At 61.1% G+C, this 13,643-nt stretch overlaps 2 protein-coding genes across 3 annotated transcripts in view; one reads left to right on the top strand and one right to left on the bottom strand.

Moving 5' to 3' along the window:
• Positions 1–50: 50 nt before the first annotated feature.
• On the top strand, positions 51–2,080 carry LOC118686308 (BCL2/adenovirus E1B 19 kDa protein-interacting protein 3-like). 2 transcript variants are annotated; one of them, XM_036382457.2, is made up of 6 exons: positions 51–303; positions 799–928; positions 1,027–1,156; positions 1,230–1,324; positions 1,405–1,554; positions 1,740–2,080. In XM_036382457.2, exons 1-6 carry the CDS (start codon positions 216–218, stop codon positions 1,786–1,788), a joined length of 642 nt encoding a protein of 213 aa, XP_036238350.1. In that variant the 5' UTR covers positions 51–215; the 3' UTR covers positions 1,789–2,080. The 2 variants fall into 2 exon arrangements, with proteins under 2 accessions (XP_036238350.1, XP_036238351.1); XM_036382458.2 differs by having other exon boundaries at positions 1,433–1,554.
• Positions 2,081–2,239: 159 nt separating this feature from the next.
• Positions 2,240–13,643, bottom strand: part of LOC118686309 (dedicator of cytokinesis protein 2-like) — a 52,227-nt gene continuing 40,823 nt past the window's right edge. The window contains exons 32-53 of the mRNA XM_036382459.1: positions 13,542–13,642; positions 13,384–13,442; positions 13,118–13,266; positions 12,907–12,992; positions 11,984–12,140; positions 11,605–11,645; positions 11,376–11,466; positions 11,174–11,293; positions 10,580–10,669; positions 10,373–10,477; positions 9,391–9,532; positions 8,364–8,445; positions 8,186–8,270; positions 7,952–8,038; positions 6,557–6,733; positions 5,621–5,704; positions 5,404–5,541; positions 4,513–4,598; positions 3,990–4,128; positions 3,651–3,759; positions 3,030–3,163; positions 2,240–2,944 (exon numbers count right to left, since the gene is read on the bottom strand). Of these exons, the coding sequence (XP_036238352.1) occupies positions 2,861–2,944; positions 3,030–3,163; positions 3,651–3,759; positions 3,990–4,128; positions 4,513–4,598; positions 5,404–5,541; positions 5,621–5,704; positions 6,557–6,733; positions 7,952–8,038; positions 8,186–8,270; positions 8,364–8,445; positions 9,391–9,532; positions 10,373–10,477; positions 10,580–10,669; positions 11,174–11,293; positions 11,376–11,466; positions 11,605–11,645; positions 11,984–12,140; positions 12,907–12,992; positions 13,118–13,266; positions 13,384–13,442; positions 13,542–13,642 (2,346 nt within the window). The 3' untranslated portion in view covers positions 2,240–2,860. The remainder of the gene's footprint in view (positions 2,945–3,029; positions 3,164–3,650; positions 3,760–3,989; positions 4,129–4,512; positions 4,599–5,403; positions 5,542–5,620; positions 5,705–6,556; positions 6,734–7,951; positions 8,039–8,185; positions 8,271–8,363; positions 8,446–9,390; positions 9,533–10,372; positions 10,478–10,579; positions 10,670–11,173; positions 11,294–11,375; positions 11,467–11,604; positions 11,646–11,983; positions 12,141–12,906; positions 12,993–13,117; positions 13,267–13,383; positions 13,443–13,541; position 13,643) is intronic.

A 13,643-nucleotide genomic window follows, 5' to 3' on the forward strand; every position in this document is an offset into this window, starting at 1 on the left:
CGTGGTCAATGGGACAGGGGGCGGGGCCGGGCCGGCTCCGTGCGGGTCTGCACGCGCCGCAGCCGACGCCTGCTCGCGCGCCGCACGTAGGCGCCGCTTAAAGAGGCAACGCGGCGGGGCCGCCGCTGCCGGGCGAGCTGCGGCTCGCGGGCCCCAGCGGGAGGAGGCAGAGCCCCTTTAAGAGACCGGCTGCCGGTGCCGGTGGTTTTATTTACATGGGGGCTCGCGGGCGTCACGTGACTGTCAGCGGCGGGGGCTGCGCGCGGAGCAGCCGCGGGGCCATGGCGGGAGCCGGCGACGACGGTCCGGGGGGAACCGGGGCACCGGGGCGGGATCGGGGCCACGGGACACCCGGGCGGGACGGGGAACCGGCGGTGAAGGGGCACCGAGGGGTTTGGGACAATGGGACACCCGGGGAACCGGGGGTTCGGGACAGTGCGGAGCCCGGGGCTGGAGGGGTTGACGTGCACACGTGGGGGTCTGGGTCACCGGGAGTCCCGGGTGGCTGATGTGCGGTGTGGATGGGGGCGGCTCCGTGGGGAGCCCAGGCGGGGTTTCTGGAGGGCTGAAGTGCGCCGGGGATCCCGGGGGGGCTGGGTCGGTGGGGGCACCACGGGGCTGATGAGCACCGCGGGGGCGGGGGCAGATGCCGGTCCCGGGAGGGCAGCCCTGGGACATCCCGGGTGTGGGGTGTGGGGTGTGGGGTGTGCCGGGGAGGGCGCCCGGCCGGCATGGGATGGGATGGGCTGGGGTGCAGGGGTGGTCCTGGAGCAGCGCAGGGGCTGACAGCCCCCCCAGGCTCCTGGGTGGAGCTGCGCTGTGGCCCAGGCTGCCCGGAGCCCGAGGCGGCGCCCTCGCCCTTCTCTTGCCACGCCGACGTGGAGCGGATGCTGCTGGAGGCCCAGCTGGAGACAGAGAGCAGTGAGGGGTGAGTCCTGAGGGGGAGCTGGGCTCCAGAGCCCTGCTGAGCTGTGCCTGGCGCTGGGGCCGAGGCTGGGCTCAGTGACTGAGGGTTTCTCTTTGCAGGGCCCTGCTTGTGCTGGGCTCCCCAGCCTGGGATGAGGACAGAGCCAGCCATGGCAGTGATCAGCCAGCGGAGAGTGAGGCACTGCCTGCCCACAGCCAGCCCCAGCCCAGCTGCCCCCATCCCTGGCAGGTGAGGGAGCTGCCCCTGGCACACCCTGCTGTGCCCCAGGCCCTGCTCTGACCTGCCCTGTGTCTCCTTCCAGCGGGATGTGCCACAGGAAGCCAAGTGGAGGCAGCGACGCCTGAGAGCGTCCCTGGGCTGGGCCTGTGCCCGCTGCCCTCGGTACCTGTCTGCAGAGTAAGTCCTGTGTCCCCTACCAGCACATCCTGCTGCTGCCCCCCACCCTGCTGTCCCTGTTAACCATGAGCTTTTCCCAGGGAATTTGCCTTTGTGTGCTCCCCCCAGCCAGTGCTGTGGAGCCTGCAGGGAGGTGCAGTGGGGAGGAAGAAGAGACTTTTCAGTTCAGAGCTGCTGCTGCTCTTCATCCCCTCGCTCCTGCTCAGCCACCTCCTGACCCTGGGGCTGGGGTGAGTGTCTGTGGCTCTCACCATGGGGCTGGGGGAGGAGGGAACACTCCTGAATTTGGGCTGCTCATCCTTGGATGCTGTCATGCACCACTGCTCCCATGGTCTGCTGCCATCTCCCCTTGCTCCTGGCCTGCTGGGGCCCAGCACCCTGTTCTAGTACCTCACAGTCACTCTCTCCAATCCAGGATCTACATTGGGAAGCGCCTGGCAGCCTCCTCAGCCAACCCTCTGTGAGGAACTGGGCAGGCAGCACCTTCTGCTCCGCTGGGAATGCAGGGAGAGCCTGGCACCAGCACAGCCTGACTGCTCCCAGGCCCCTCTGTCTGTTTGTCTGTCCCTCAGCCCTGCCCTGGGAGCTGATCCCACTCTCCCCGTAGAACGGAACCCGCTGATGGCAGCTCCAGCTGCAGGCAGCCCCTGCCCTCCCCAGCCCCTGGTTACAGCTCCAGGTCCCCCTGAAACAGACTGTAAATAATGAGCCCACCTTAATAAAAAGCCCTGTGCCAGCTCAGGGGTTGAGCAGCGAGTCCCCTCCCTGTGTCTGGCTTGGGAAGTGACCATGGGGCCCTCCCCTGCCTCAGGAGGGTGAGTCCCTGTGCTTTGGGATGCTGCCAGCTGGGGGTGAGCCCCTGGCTGGGCTGTGGGCAAGCAGGGCTGGGTGCTGGGGCTCCCACAGGTGCCTGGCTGATGTGTTTGCCCTTTATTATCCGTGGCTGCAGTGCAGAGCTGGGAGCTGAGCATGGCACGGCCAGTCAGGGCAGTGACACCTGCCTGGTGCAGGTGACAGGGGTGGGCAGGAGAGGTGACACTGCGGAGCGAGGGTGCCAGGACCTGTGTGCACACCTGTGCAGCATGGGCCCGGAATGTGTGCTGCAGGATGGGGTGGGAGCTGTCCCACGAGTGGGGAGCAGGAATCACACAGAAATGCCACTGGGGAAGTCACTGCTCCTGCCACTGGCACAGTCCGTGGGCAGCTCGGGTGGAGGGAGGGAAGGAGGGAGGAGCATCCTCATGGTTGGGAGGGCCTGCGTGTGTGGGAGCTCAGCGTGGCTCCAGAGGCATAGCAAGCACCCAGGGCCAGGTGTCCCAGTCCCAGAGGACACCTGGAGGTGTCCACAGCTGGTGGGACACAGGATGGCAGTGCCTGGTGCACACAGGGACTCTGCCCTGGGTGTCACAGCTGCAAGAGCTGCTCCAGCAGGTGAGAATCAAGCAGGGCTGTGGCTCCAGCAGCTGGCTGGGCACAGGGACACTCTGGGCAGGGGTGGCCCCTGCAGACAGCGCAGCTGCAGGTGGTGGCATCGGGTCAGAGCTGTGACAGACGCTTGGACTTGGGTGGCGGCAGCGGCGGTGACTTGAGGCTTCTGTTCCCATCCACTGTTGGGGACACCTGTGAGCAGAGAGGGACATGAAGGGTGGTGGGACCACGGCCAGGAGCCCTGAGTGCCTCCCCTGCAGTTCCTGTCCTCCAGTACCTTCCCTGCTGCTGCAGCATCGCTCTGCTCCAGGAAGGTCTCGTACACTGAGGGGCTGAACTTGCGGGGCAGCGGTGGCAGCTTGCTGGCACTTTTCACCCGGCCACCAAAGCCCGTGGGAGACAGGGACGAGCCTGTGCAGGCAGGAGAGGAGAGATGGAGGCTCAGCCAGCCTGGGGGGGGCACAGGGCTCATCAGTGTCCCCAGGGCTGTAAGTCCCCAGAGCTGTCAGGGCCAGCACTTCTGCCCCAACACTATGGGAGTGTGGCACTGCTGGGCAGAGGGGACAGAGGTGCCATGGGATGTGAGCCCAGCCAGGAGCAGGGGCCTGGCTCCCACCCGGAACAGCTCTTGGCACCGAGACCCAGTGGCACAAGGCCCAGGATCAATGGCTGCAGCCCCACAGGGAGTGTTCAACAAGGGATGTGCCTGTGCTCCCACTCTGTGCCACCACCAGGGTGGTGTGGGAGCTGCTCGTGGGGCTCCAGGGATTCTCAGCAGGGCGTTGGGGTGGTGTGGGGCTGCAGGGATGCTCAGGAAGGTGTTGGGGTGGTGTGGGAGGGCACAGCCCCGTTCATGGGGCTGCAGGGACGCTCAGGAAGGTGGCCTGGCAGGTTGTACCTGCAGTGCTGGGCTGAGCACCAGCAGCAGCTTGGCTTGGCAGGGGCTGTTTCCTGTCAATGCTCTGGCTGCTCTCGCTCACGGTGCAGGAGAGTCTCCACTTCTCGTCCTGGGGCACAGAAGGAAGGCTCAGCACCTCGGAGGGCCAGGCTGGAAGGCAGTCCCTGACTCTCCCCTCCTGCCCTCCCTGCAGCAGGGGCTGCCACCAGCCCCTCCAGGGCTCCCATCCAGGCTGGGGGCCGGTGCTGCAGGCAGGGCCAGGAGCTCTGGGTGCAGCAGGACACCCAGGGGGGAGCAAGCAGAGCCCCAGGGTGGCCCCAGGGCTGTGCTGAGCATCACCTTGGGCTCTGGCAGCTCCGAGATGGACTGGCGTGCGTCCTGCCGCCGGGACCCGAAGATGGCGCTGGCGCGGCTCTCCCTGCGCTCCTCGCTCTCAGAGGGCCGGCGAGCAGCCTTTGGGGTCGGGGGTGCCTCCGTGCTGTGGGGTGACTGGGAAAAGTGAGGGACAGCAGGGGAAGGAGGAGCAGGGCTGTGCCATGGAGCAGCTGGAGCATCACTGGGAGCGGCTGCACCCGGGCATCAGCACCAGCCACAGAGCAGAGCTCAGCAGAGCAGGTGTGGGGGACAGGAATGGATGGCTCAGGTGACAGCAGGGTCCAGGTGAGCACATGGGGTGTCTCTCCTCCATGTCCCCCATAGGGATGGGCCACCTGCTGGTGACCTGGCAGGACAGAGCCCTGAGCTGCACTTGGCATAAAGGGAAGGTGGAAGAAAAGCAGCTGGGCCAGAGTGAGGCAGGCTCAGCAGGGAGGGCTGAGGGGGGTGAGGGGGGATCACCAGCACTCCCCAGTGCAGCACTTGCCTGGCTCCAGCGTGGCTCAGCCGGTCCCAGTCAGGTACCCAGGCTATGGAGCGGGGGCGGCCGCTCCGCCGGTCCTCAAAGAACATCTGAGAGACACAGCCAGGAGGGATGAGAGGGCAGAGCCTCCCCAGCCCTTCCCTGGGCTCAGCCAGGACCATCAGTGCCCTCTCTGACCAGCCCTGCTCCCGGGCAGGCAGGGATCCTGAGGTCCCCCATGGCCAATGTTGTAGTGTGTTTTTATACTTTGCAATAGTTTTGGTTTTGTATCCCCATATTTTTTCCCAAATTGTTTACCCCAGATTGTAACCCCTCCCTCTACCTGAGTAATCCCTTTCCTTTGGTGAGAACATCCCCAAATCCCCACCCTGGCTCTCCTCCCTGGATCCCACCCCCTTTCCTCTCTGGAATCCATCTCCTGTCCTCTCTGGGATCCCAGTCCCTCTCCTCCCATGTGATCCCAATTAACACCAACCCAGGTGCTTCTCTGATGGGATCACACCAGTGCTGGGCACTGTGGCACCCCCAAACCCTTCCTGCTGTGTCCTCCCATCCCCATCCCAATCCTCAGCATCCCATCCCCTCCTTCTGGATGTTTCAGTCCAGGATGTTGAGTGATTACCCAGAGGCCAGGGGTCAACCCCCCAAGTATTTCTCCATACCCTGTCCTAAATGTCCATTCCCCACTATCCATCCCTTATATTGGTTAGTAAAATATTATTTACTTTAGGTTTCCACCTCCCTTTAAACGTAACCTTGGCTCTCACTAGGAGGCTCCCGAGGTGTAGGGCCCAGTGCTCCTCACCCAGCTGCTCCCTGCTGCCCCACATCTGCCTTGGTTTGCCCAGGGCAGTGCCCACCCTGCCTGCCCCGTGCCCACACCGTGGCACTCACCATCTCTCGCACCCCGTACTCAGCCTCCACCTTGGCCCGCAGCTGCTCGAAGCACTGCTCCATGCGCTCGTGGAAGGGCCGCAGGTCCTCTGGCACCTTCTGCCCGTGGATCCGGATGCCCTCTGCCAGCAGGGGGATCTGTGGGACAGCGGGGACTCGTGGGGCTCCCTGGCACTGCTGCCAGCTGGCCCTGCCAGAGGGATGCTGCACCTGGTACCTGCCAGGCGATCAGGTCCTTCAGCTTCTCGATCTTCCCTGCGTCCTCTGGGTGCTCCTGCATGTAGAGCTCCTGGAAAAAAGCCTGAAAAGACCTTCCTCAGTCCCACTGCCAGGCTGGCCAGGCTGCACACAGGCTGGGGATGGCACCCCCTTTCCTCTGGGATCCATCTCCTCTCCTCCCTGGGATCCATCTCCTCTCCTCCCTGAATGCCACCCCCTCTCCTCTCTGGGATCCATCTCCTTCTCCTCTCTGGGATCCATCTCTTCTCCTCCCTGAATGCCACCCCCTCTCCTCTCTGGGATCCATCTCCTTCTCCTCTCTGGGATCCATCTCTTCTCCTCCCTGAATGCCACCCCCTTTCCTCTCTGGGATCCATCTCTTCTCCTCCCTGAATGCCACCCCCTTTCCTCTCTGGGATCCATCTCCTTCTCCTCTCTGGGATCCATCTCTTCTCCTCCCTGAATGCCACCCCCTTTCCTCTCTGGGATCCATCTCCTCTCTGGGATCCATCTCCTCTCCTCCCTGAATCCCAGCCCCTTTCCTCTGGGATCCATCTCCTCTCCTCTCTGGGATCCATCTCCTCTCCTCCCTGAATGCCACCCCCTTTCCTCTCTGGGATCCATCTCCTTCTCCTCTCTGGGATCCATCTCCTCTCCTCCTGAATCCCAGCTCCTCTTCCTCTCTGGGATTCCACCCCCTCTCCTCCCTGGATCCCACCCCTTGTCCTCTCTGGGATCCCATCCCCTCTCCTCCCATGTGATCCCAATTAGGATCAGGGACTTCTCTGATGGGAACAAACCAGTGCTGGGCTCTGTGGCACCCCCAAACCCTTCCTGCTGTGTCCTCCCCATCCCAATCCTCATCCCAAGGCTCCCCACAGTGCCAGTCCTGGCTGTGCCCAGCTGGCCCTGACACAGCCTCTGCATTCCTCACCTTCTCATACTTGGTGAAGCCACCCATGACTGCAGGGTCCACGATGCCATTGAGCAGCATGGACAGAGGGTTGATGGGCAGGCTGGGGTCGTTCTGGTGCCTGTTGATCTCACTCATAATTTTCTCATTGGTTTTCATCATGGTCTCAATGGCGTTTTCCAGGGGGGAGATGATGATCTGTGTGCAGGAGGGGTCAAGGCTGGCAGGGTGGGCTCTCCCCAGCCCGGCAGGAGGGACCCCTGGGGCTGCACATCTCACCCCAGGACGCCCCTCAGACCCCTGGGGCTGCACATCTCACCCCAGGAAGCCCCTCATACCCCTGGGGCTGCACATCTCACCCCAGGAAGCCCCTCAGACCCCTGGGGCTGCACATCTCACCCCAGGAAGCCCCTCAGACCCCTGGCAGTGCCTGGGGCTGAGTGAGAGCTCCTGGGGATGTGCTGGCCATGCTGGTCCCAGCACAGTCACCCCATGGGCACGGGGCAGCAGTGAGGCTGCAGGAGACCTGGGGGACCACTGGTGTCACTTTGGGGGTGCAGCTGTGCCACACTGGGGTGGCAGGACATGGCACCATGGCAGACACACACGCAGCACTCATGCAGCTGTACATCCTGGTGCCTGCAGCACCCTGTGACAGCCACCAGGGCACCCTGTGACAGCAACCAGGACATCCTGTGACAGCCACCAGGGCACCCTGTGACAACCCATGGCACCCTGTGACAGCCCCACCAGGGCTCCCTGTGACAGCCACCAGGGCACCCTGTGACAGCCCCGCCAGAACACCCTGTGACAGCCACCAGGATATCCTGTGACAGCCACCAGGACACCCTGTGACAGCCCATCATGCACCCTGTGACAGCCACCAGGGCACCCTGTGACAGCCCCGCCAGGACACCCTGTGACAGCCCCGCCAGGACACCCTGTGACAGCCCCACCAGGACATCCTGTGACAGCCCCACCAGGGCACCCTGTGACAGCCACCAGGACATCCTGTGACAGCTCAGCCAGGACACCCTGTGACAGCCCCACCAGGGCATCCTGTGACAGCCCACCAGGACACCCTGTGACAGCCCCACCAGGGCACCCTGTGACAGCCATCAGGGCACCCTGTGACAGCCCATGGCACCCTGTGACAGCCACCAGGACATCCTGTGACAGCCACCAGGAGACCCTGTGACAGCCCCACCAGGGCACATCACATCTCCACTGCTGTGGCTCCTGAGACTCCCTGGATGTTGGCCAAGCATCTCTGTCAGAGGAACAAAGCCCACACCCTGTCCCTGCTGCCCATGGAGCATGGCACAGGCAGGACACCTTCCCCATCCCCAGCTTGAGCTCCTGGCAGGGCTGGAGCATCCCCCAGCGTCCTGGAGAGCCCCCCAGGCCCCTCCTCACCGTTTCAGTGGAGATGACAACGAACCAGCGCAGGATGCCAGGCAGGGGATAGGCTGTCCTGAAGGTTGTCCTCTCAATCCACATGTTCTGTGGCAAGAGCAGCAGTCACTCCCCACCCTTCTCCCATCAGCCCTGGCTGCCCCATGGCATGGGGGGCTCCCACCTCCATGGGCACAGGACCAGGGACCCTGAGGTCCTTGCAGGGCCCCCCCAGCTGAGGGTCCTGGAACTCACAGCAAATTCATTGTCGGGATCGCTCGGGCCTCTCTTGAAAGGCCGTGAGTAGCTGAACCTCTGGATGTGGTTGGCTTTGTAGAAGCTGTGGGGAGGGAAGGGACAGAAATGAGAGAGGACCCCCAGTGTGTCCCACCACCCCCAGGGAGCAGAGCAGGGGCTCTGTGCGGGCACTCACTTGGTGATCTGCTCCGGGATGCTGCGGCCCTTGAGCCGGACCTTGGCCTCCTCCGCCGGCTGCACGGTGAAGCACTGGATGTCTGGGGGAGTGAAGGAGCACAGGAGCACTGTGCAGGGCAGGGCTGCTGGGGACAGGGCTCCAGAGCCCTCCAGGGTGAGCCCCAGGGGGACAGAGAGGCATTTAAGGGATTGCCACATGGAGAGGGATGGACAGAGACCGAGCCACGCTCCCAGCTGTCACTGACACGTTTTCTGAAAAACAACTTTGCTGGGATTTCCCCCCTGAGAAGCTGAGAAACCTCAGAAAAGAAATGTAAACAAGAATTATCTGATGGCTGTGGGATGTGGTCTGGAGCTGCTTTACCAACAGGTGCATCTTGGATTGGTCTCATGTGGATTGTTTCTACTTGATGACCAATCCTTGTCCAGCTGTGTCGGGACTCTGGTCAGTCACAAGATTTTATTATTCATTCCTTTCTAGCTTTCTGATGTCTCCTTTCTCTTTCTTTAGTATAGTTTTAGTATAGCATTTATAATATAACATAACATAATATGACTATATTATATACTATATAATATAGTATATAATATAATATATAATTATATATTATATACTATAATAAATACTAAATAAATATACTAAATATATATTATATACTATATATAATATAGTATATAATATATACATAATATACTATATAATATAATAGTAATATAATAGTAATATAATGTTATATTACATTACACAAGTGTAAATATAATATAATATAATATAATACAATATTTACATTTATATTGTATTATATATACACTTGTGTAATGTATTATTATATTATATTATATTATATTATGTTATGTTATATTATATTATATTATATTATATTATATTATATTATATTATATTATATTATATTATATTATATTAGCCTTCTGAAACATGGAGTCAAATTCTCATCTCTTCCCTTGCCCTGGGGACCCTCAAACACCACCACCCTCATGCCTGTCCCAGTGCACACAGAGGATACACTGCCCTGGGGAGTCTGTGATGTCCTGGCCAGGGGGGGATGTGCTCTTCAGCTTCTCAGCATTGGGGAAGGGGCTCAGCAGCTGCATCTCAAAGTCCTCACGCCGCTCGTACTCCTTGCCCCGGTAGATGAAGATCTTGTTCTGCAGGGCAGGAAGGTGACAGCTCATCCCTGTGCCACAGAGCAGGGCCAGCAAGCCCTAGAGCACTGGGATGCTGTGATGAGACACCCCCCATCTGGGAAAAAATATCTCCCCAAACCCAAGAACTAGAAGAAAAATGAAAGAAGGCACATGGAGAATCAGGGTTGGTGCCAGCCAAGCAATGTCACTAAGGACAAATCCTCTGTGACAAATCTGGTGGCTTCTACAAGGGTGTGGCAGCATGGGTGGGGATGGAGGGAGAGTGACTGGACTTGTGCAAACCATCTGACCCTGGGATGTCCCCTGGATGGGACAGATGCTGGGTGAGGAACAGGCTGGATGGTGACACTCAGAGAGTTGTGGTGCTCAGCTCCACGTCCAGGTGCACACCACTGAGGAGTGGGGCTCCTTGGCAATGGAGGTGGCAGCTGTGGAGGCTCCCTGGCTATGGAGATGGCAGCTGTGGATGGTCCCTGGCTATGGAGGTGGCAGCTGTGGAGGCTCCCTGGCTATGGAGATGGCAGCTGTGGATGGTCCCTGGCTATGGAGATGGCAGCTGTGGATGGTCCCTGGCTATGGAGGTGGCAGCTCTGGATGGTCCCTGGCTATGGAGATGGCAGCTGTGGATGGTCCCTGGCTATGGAGGTGGCAGCTCTGGATGGTCCCTGGCTATGGAGGTGGCAGCTGTGGAGGCTCCCTGGCTATGGAGATGGCAGCTGTGGATGGTCCCTGCCTATGGAGGTGGCAGCTCTGAATGGTTCCTGGCTATGGAGGTGGCAGCTCTGGAGGCTCCCTGCCTATGGAGGTGGCAGCTCTGGAGCTGCTCCTGGCTCTGCTTACCCTGAGGAAGGTGGGGAAGCCCTGCCCGTAGTACCCCACGGCAAAGTAATCCGGGCTGGGCCGCAGCACCTTCAGGATCTTCTCATAGAACTTGGCTTCTCGCTGCTGCAGAGGAGAGGGGCAGGATGAGGGCAGGAGGGGGCCCTGCAGACCCCCCATTCCCCCCTGCCTGGCTGAGCAGCACCCCCAGCCCAGCCAGGCACCCACCAGGATGTCACTCAGCATCTCGTAGTCGAACACGTGGCTCTCGTACTGCTCTGCCAGCTCCTTGCAGATGTGGATGGCTTCCTCCCACATCTGGAGGAGAGAGAGGGGCCAGGACAGGGCCCCCCAGTGCAGGGTGAACTGGGGAAGGGGGCACCAGGGGCTTCCAGCAGGGACCAGCTGCACCCCTGGCCCCTGTGAGGAGGGGGAGAGGGCTCTCCTGTGAGGACTGGTGGGCAGCAGAAGAACTTGGCTTCCCACCATCCCCAGCCCTGGAGCCCCCAGCTGACCCCATCAAGCCTTTGTCCAGAGATGTCCAAGCTTCTGACCCAGGCTGGGATGGGACAGCATGGGACAGGGATGGGACAGGGATGGGATGAGGGACAGTGGCTGTGGGGTGAACCATCCAGACTCACTGCAGGACAGCTCCAGCCCTTCTGCAGCAATGGGGAGTGAGGGGCTGTGCTGAGAATGGGATCTGGGAGCATGAAACAGGGCGAAATTGGTGGCAAGGGGGCCAGGCTTGCCCTAAGCCAGCCCAGCTCCCTCCAGTTTTGGGGTTTCAGAGGCTGCAGGGTCTGTAGGGGCCACACTCACCTTGCCCTGGTCGAAGTATTCGATGATCTGGTTGTACAGAGCCTCCTTCAGCTGGCGCTGAGTGTGCAGGTGGAGCCCGTGTGGGCCCGGCACAGGGGCTGCATTTGACTCCTCTGACCACTGCACGAGGGATTGGGGACCTGTCACACCAAGGCCACGGGGCTGCCCCCTCCTCCCAGCCCCCCCAGCCCCCCGTGCCCACCGTGAGCAGCCGAGCGTGCAGCAGCAGCGTGTAGGCTCCCTCCGTGTAGTTCTCGTAGCTGATGTGCAGGTCCTTCAGCTTGTACAGGTACCTGGCGGTGACAGAGCCACGTGTGGGGGAGACAGCACCATCACCCTGCCCCTCAGGCCGCTCTGCCAAGCCCATCCCTCTGGGAATGGCCAGGAGCCCCCAGCCCAGGTGCTGCCGGGCATCCCAGGGCTGTGCTCACCTGATGTACATGGCCTGGCGGTCGATCTCCTTGTAGAAGTTCTGTGGAAAGGCAGATGAGGCTGTTTGAGTGGCCCCAGGGATGGCACATGCCACAGCCCCTCACACTGCCACCCTCTGGGTCACAGTGCTGCCAGGACCGTCCCCACACAGGGTTGGCCATGGCCCACACAGCTGCACATCCCAAGAGATGCCAGCTCTGGCACCACGTGCACCTCCTCTCTGCTGTGCCAGGGGCACCCTGGGGACTTGGGGAGATGCAGGGACAAGCCCTGGGCACCTGGGGGAGCACGGGAACAAGCCCTGGTTGCCCCAGGGAGCTGGGGCATGGGATGAGCCCTGCCAGCCTCAGGGAGCTGGAGCAGGGCACAGGTGCTCACCAGGAGGTTGACAGTGCAGCTCATGCTGTAGGTCTTGTTCTCGTCGTTCATGACAGCCCTGTAGTCCAGGAGCCGCTCCAGGAGCTCACTCACCAGCCTCACAAAGTCCTCTCCAGGCTTGGCCAGCTCGGGGTGGCTCTGGCAGCAGCTCAGCAGGCTGGGGAAGAGAGGGAGGCACAGGTCCCACTGCCCAGCCAGCTCTGCTGTGCTCCCATCAATGCCCTGCCCAGCAGCAAAGGGCAAGGACAAAGCCTGGGCAGAGCAGGGGCATCACCTGGGGCAGGGGTGACTCCTGGGGCAGAGATAACACCTGGGACAGGGGCAATTCCTGGGGCAGAGATAACACCTGGGGCAGAGGCATTACCTCAGGCAGGGGTAACTCATGGTCTGAGATAACACCTGAGGCAGAGATAACACCTGGGGCAGGGGCATCACCTGAGGCAGGGGTAACTCATGGTCTGAGATAACACCTGGGGCAGAGATAACACCTGGGGCAGGGGCATCACCTGAGGCAGGGGGGACTCCTGGCGCTGAGATACATCTGGGGCAGGGGTAACACCTGGGGCAGTGGTATCACCTCAGACAGAGGTAGCTCCTGGGGCAAAGATGTCACCTGGGGCAGTGGCATCACTTATGGCAAAATTCCTTATTAATTACCCTTAAGTATCACTTAAGGGTAATTCCTGGGGCAGAGGTGTCACCAGGGACAGGAGCATCACCTGCAGCAGAGGTAGCACCTGGGGCAGGCTGGCTGGGCCAGCAGAGATGTGCAGGGGGCACACGGTGGTGCTCAGGCTCCCTCCTCGCTGGTCCCTTTCCCCCTGGCACACTCCGGGCCAGGGCACAGCGTGAGGAGCAGTGGGATGGCAGGGAATGGTGACAGCAAAAGGGAGAAGGTGGCAGGGATGTCACTGCACACTCACATGCTCTTGAAAAGCTGCATGTACTGCTCGTCCCCCCGGCCGCCCTCCACCTCGCTGTCCAGCCTGCGCAGGATCTCATCCTCAAACTGCAAAGCGGACGGAGATGGGCTGAGCTTGGGGCAGCCCCTCCCCAGAGGCCATCCCAAAGAGAAGGTTCCAGACCAGGCCACTCCCCTGCCGTGGGTGGTTCCCAGCCCACCCCGGGCCTCACCCGGCTGAAGGTGCCGCTGAGGCGGTGCTCGCACAGCATCATGTCGAAGAAGATGGGGATGGTGGATTTGCGCAGCTCCAGCTCCGGCACCAGCGTCATCTCCAGGATGGGACCCACCATGCCCGGGATGAACTCGATCTTGCGCTGGCCTGGGAGGACAGGGAGGGCTGGGAGGGCAGATCCACGCCCAAAGCAGCAAAACCCCGCTCGCCACACCCACTCTGGGCACGGAGAGCCAAAATCCATCCCTGCGCAGCGTGGCTCACCGAGGCTGTACCACATGTCCCGGATGGATGCTCCGATGGTGGCTCTCATGTCCCCGTACCTGCGGGGACAAAGGGCACTCAGCATCGCTCTGCAGCCCCGGGTGTGCCCAGCCCAGCTGGCTCATCCCAAAATCCCTGTCACCGAGGTAGGGACTCACTTGGCCAGGATACTGTTGCGTTTGGCCGGGGAGAAGTTCTCCAGCTGCAGCGAGTCCTGGGTGAGGAAAGCCACGGCCAGGTGGAAATAATTGTTCCAAAGC

Source organism: Molothrus ater, chromosome 4 (genome assembly GCF_012460135.2).
Source record: "Molothrus ater isolate BHLD 08-10-18 breed brown headed cowbird chromosome 4, BPBGC_Mater_1.1, whole genome shotgun sequence".
In the NCBI taxonomy this organism is placed as follows: Eukaryota; Metazoa; Chordata; class Aves; order Passeriformes; family Icteridae; genus Molothrus; species Molothrus ater.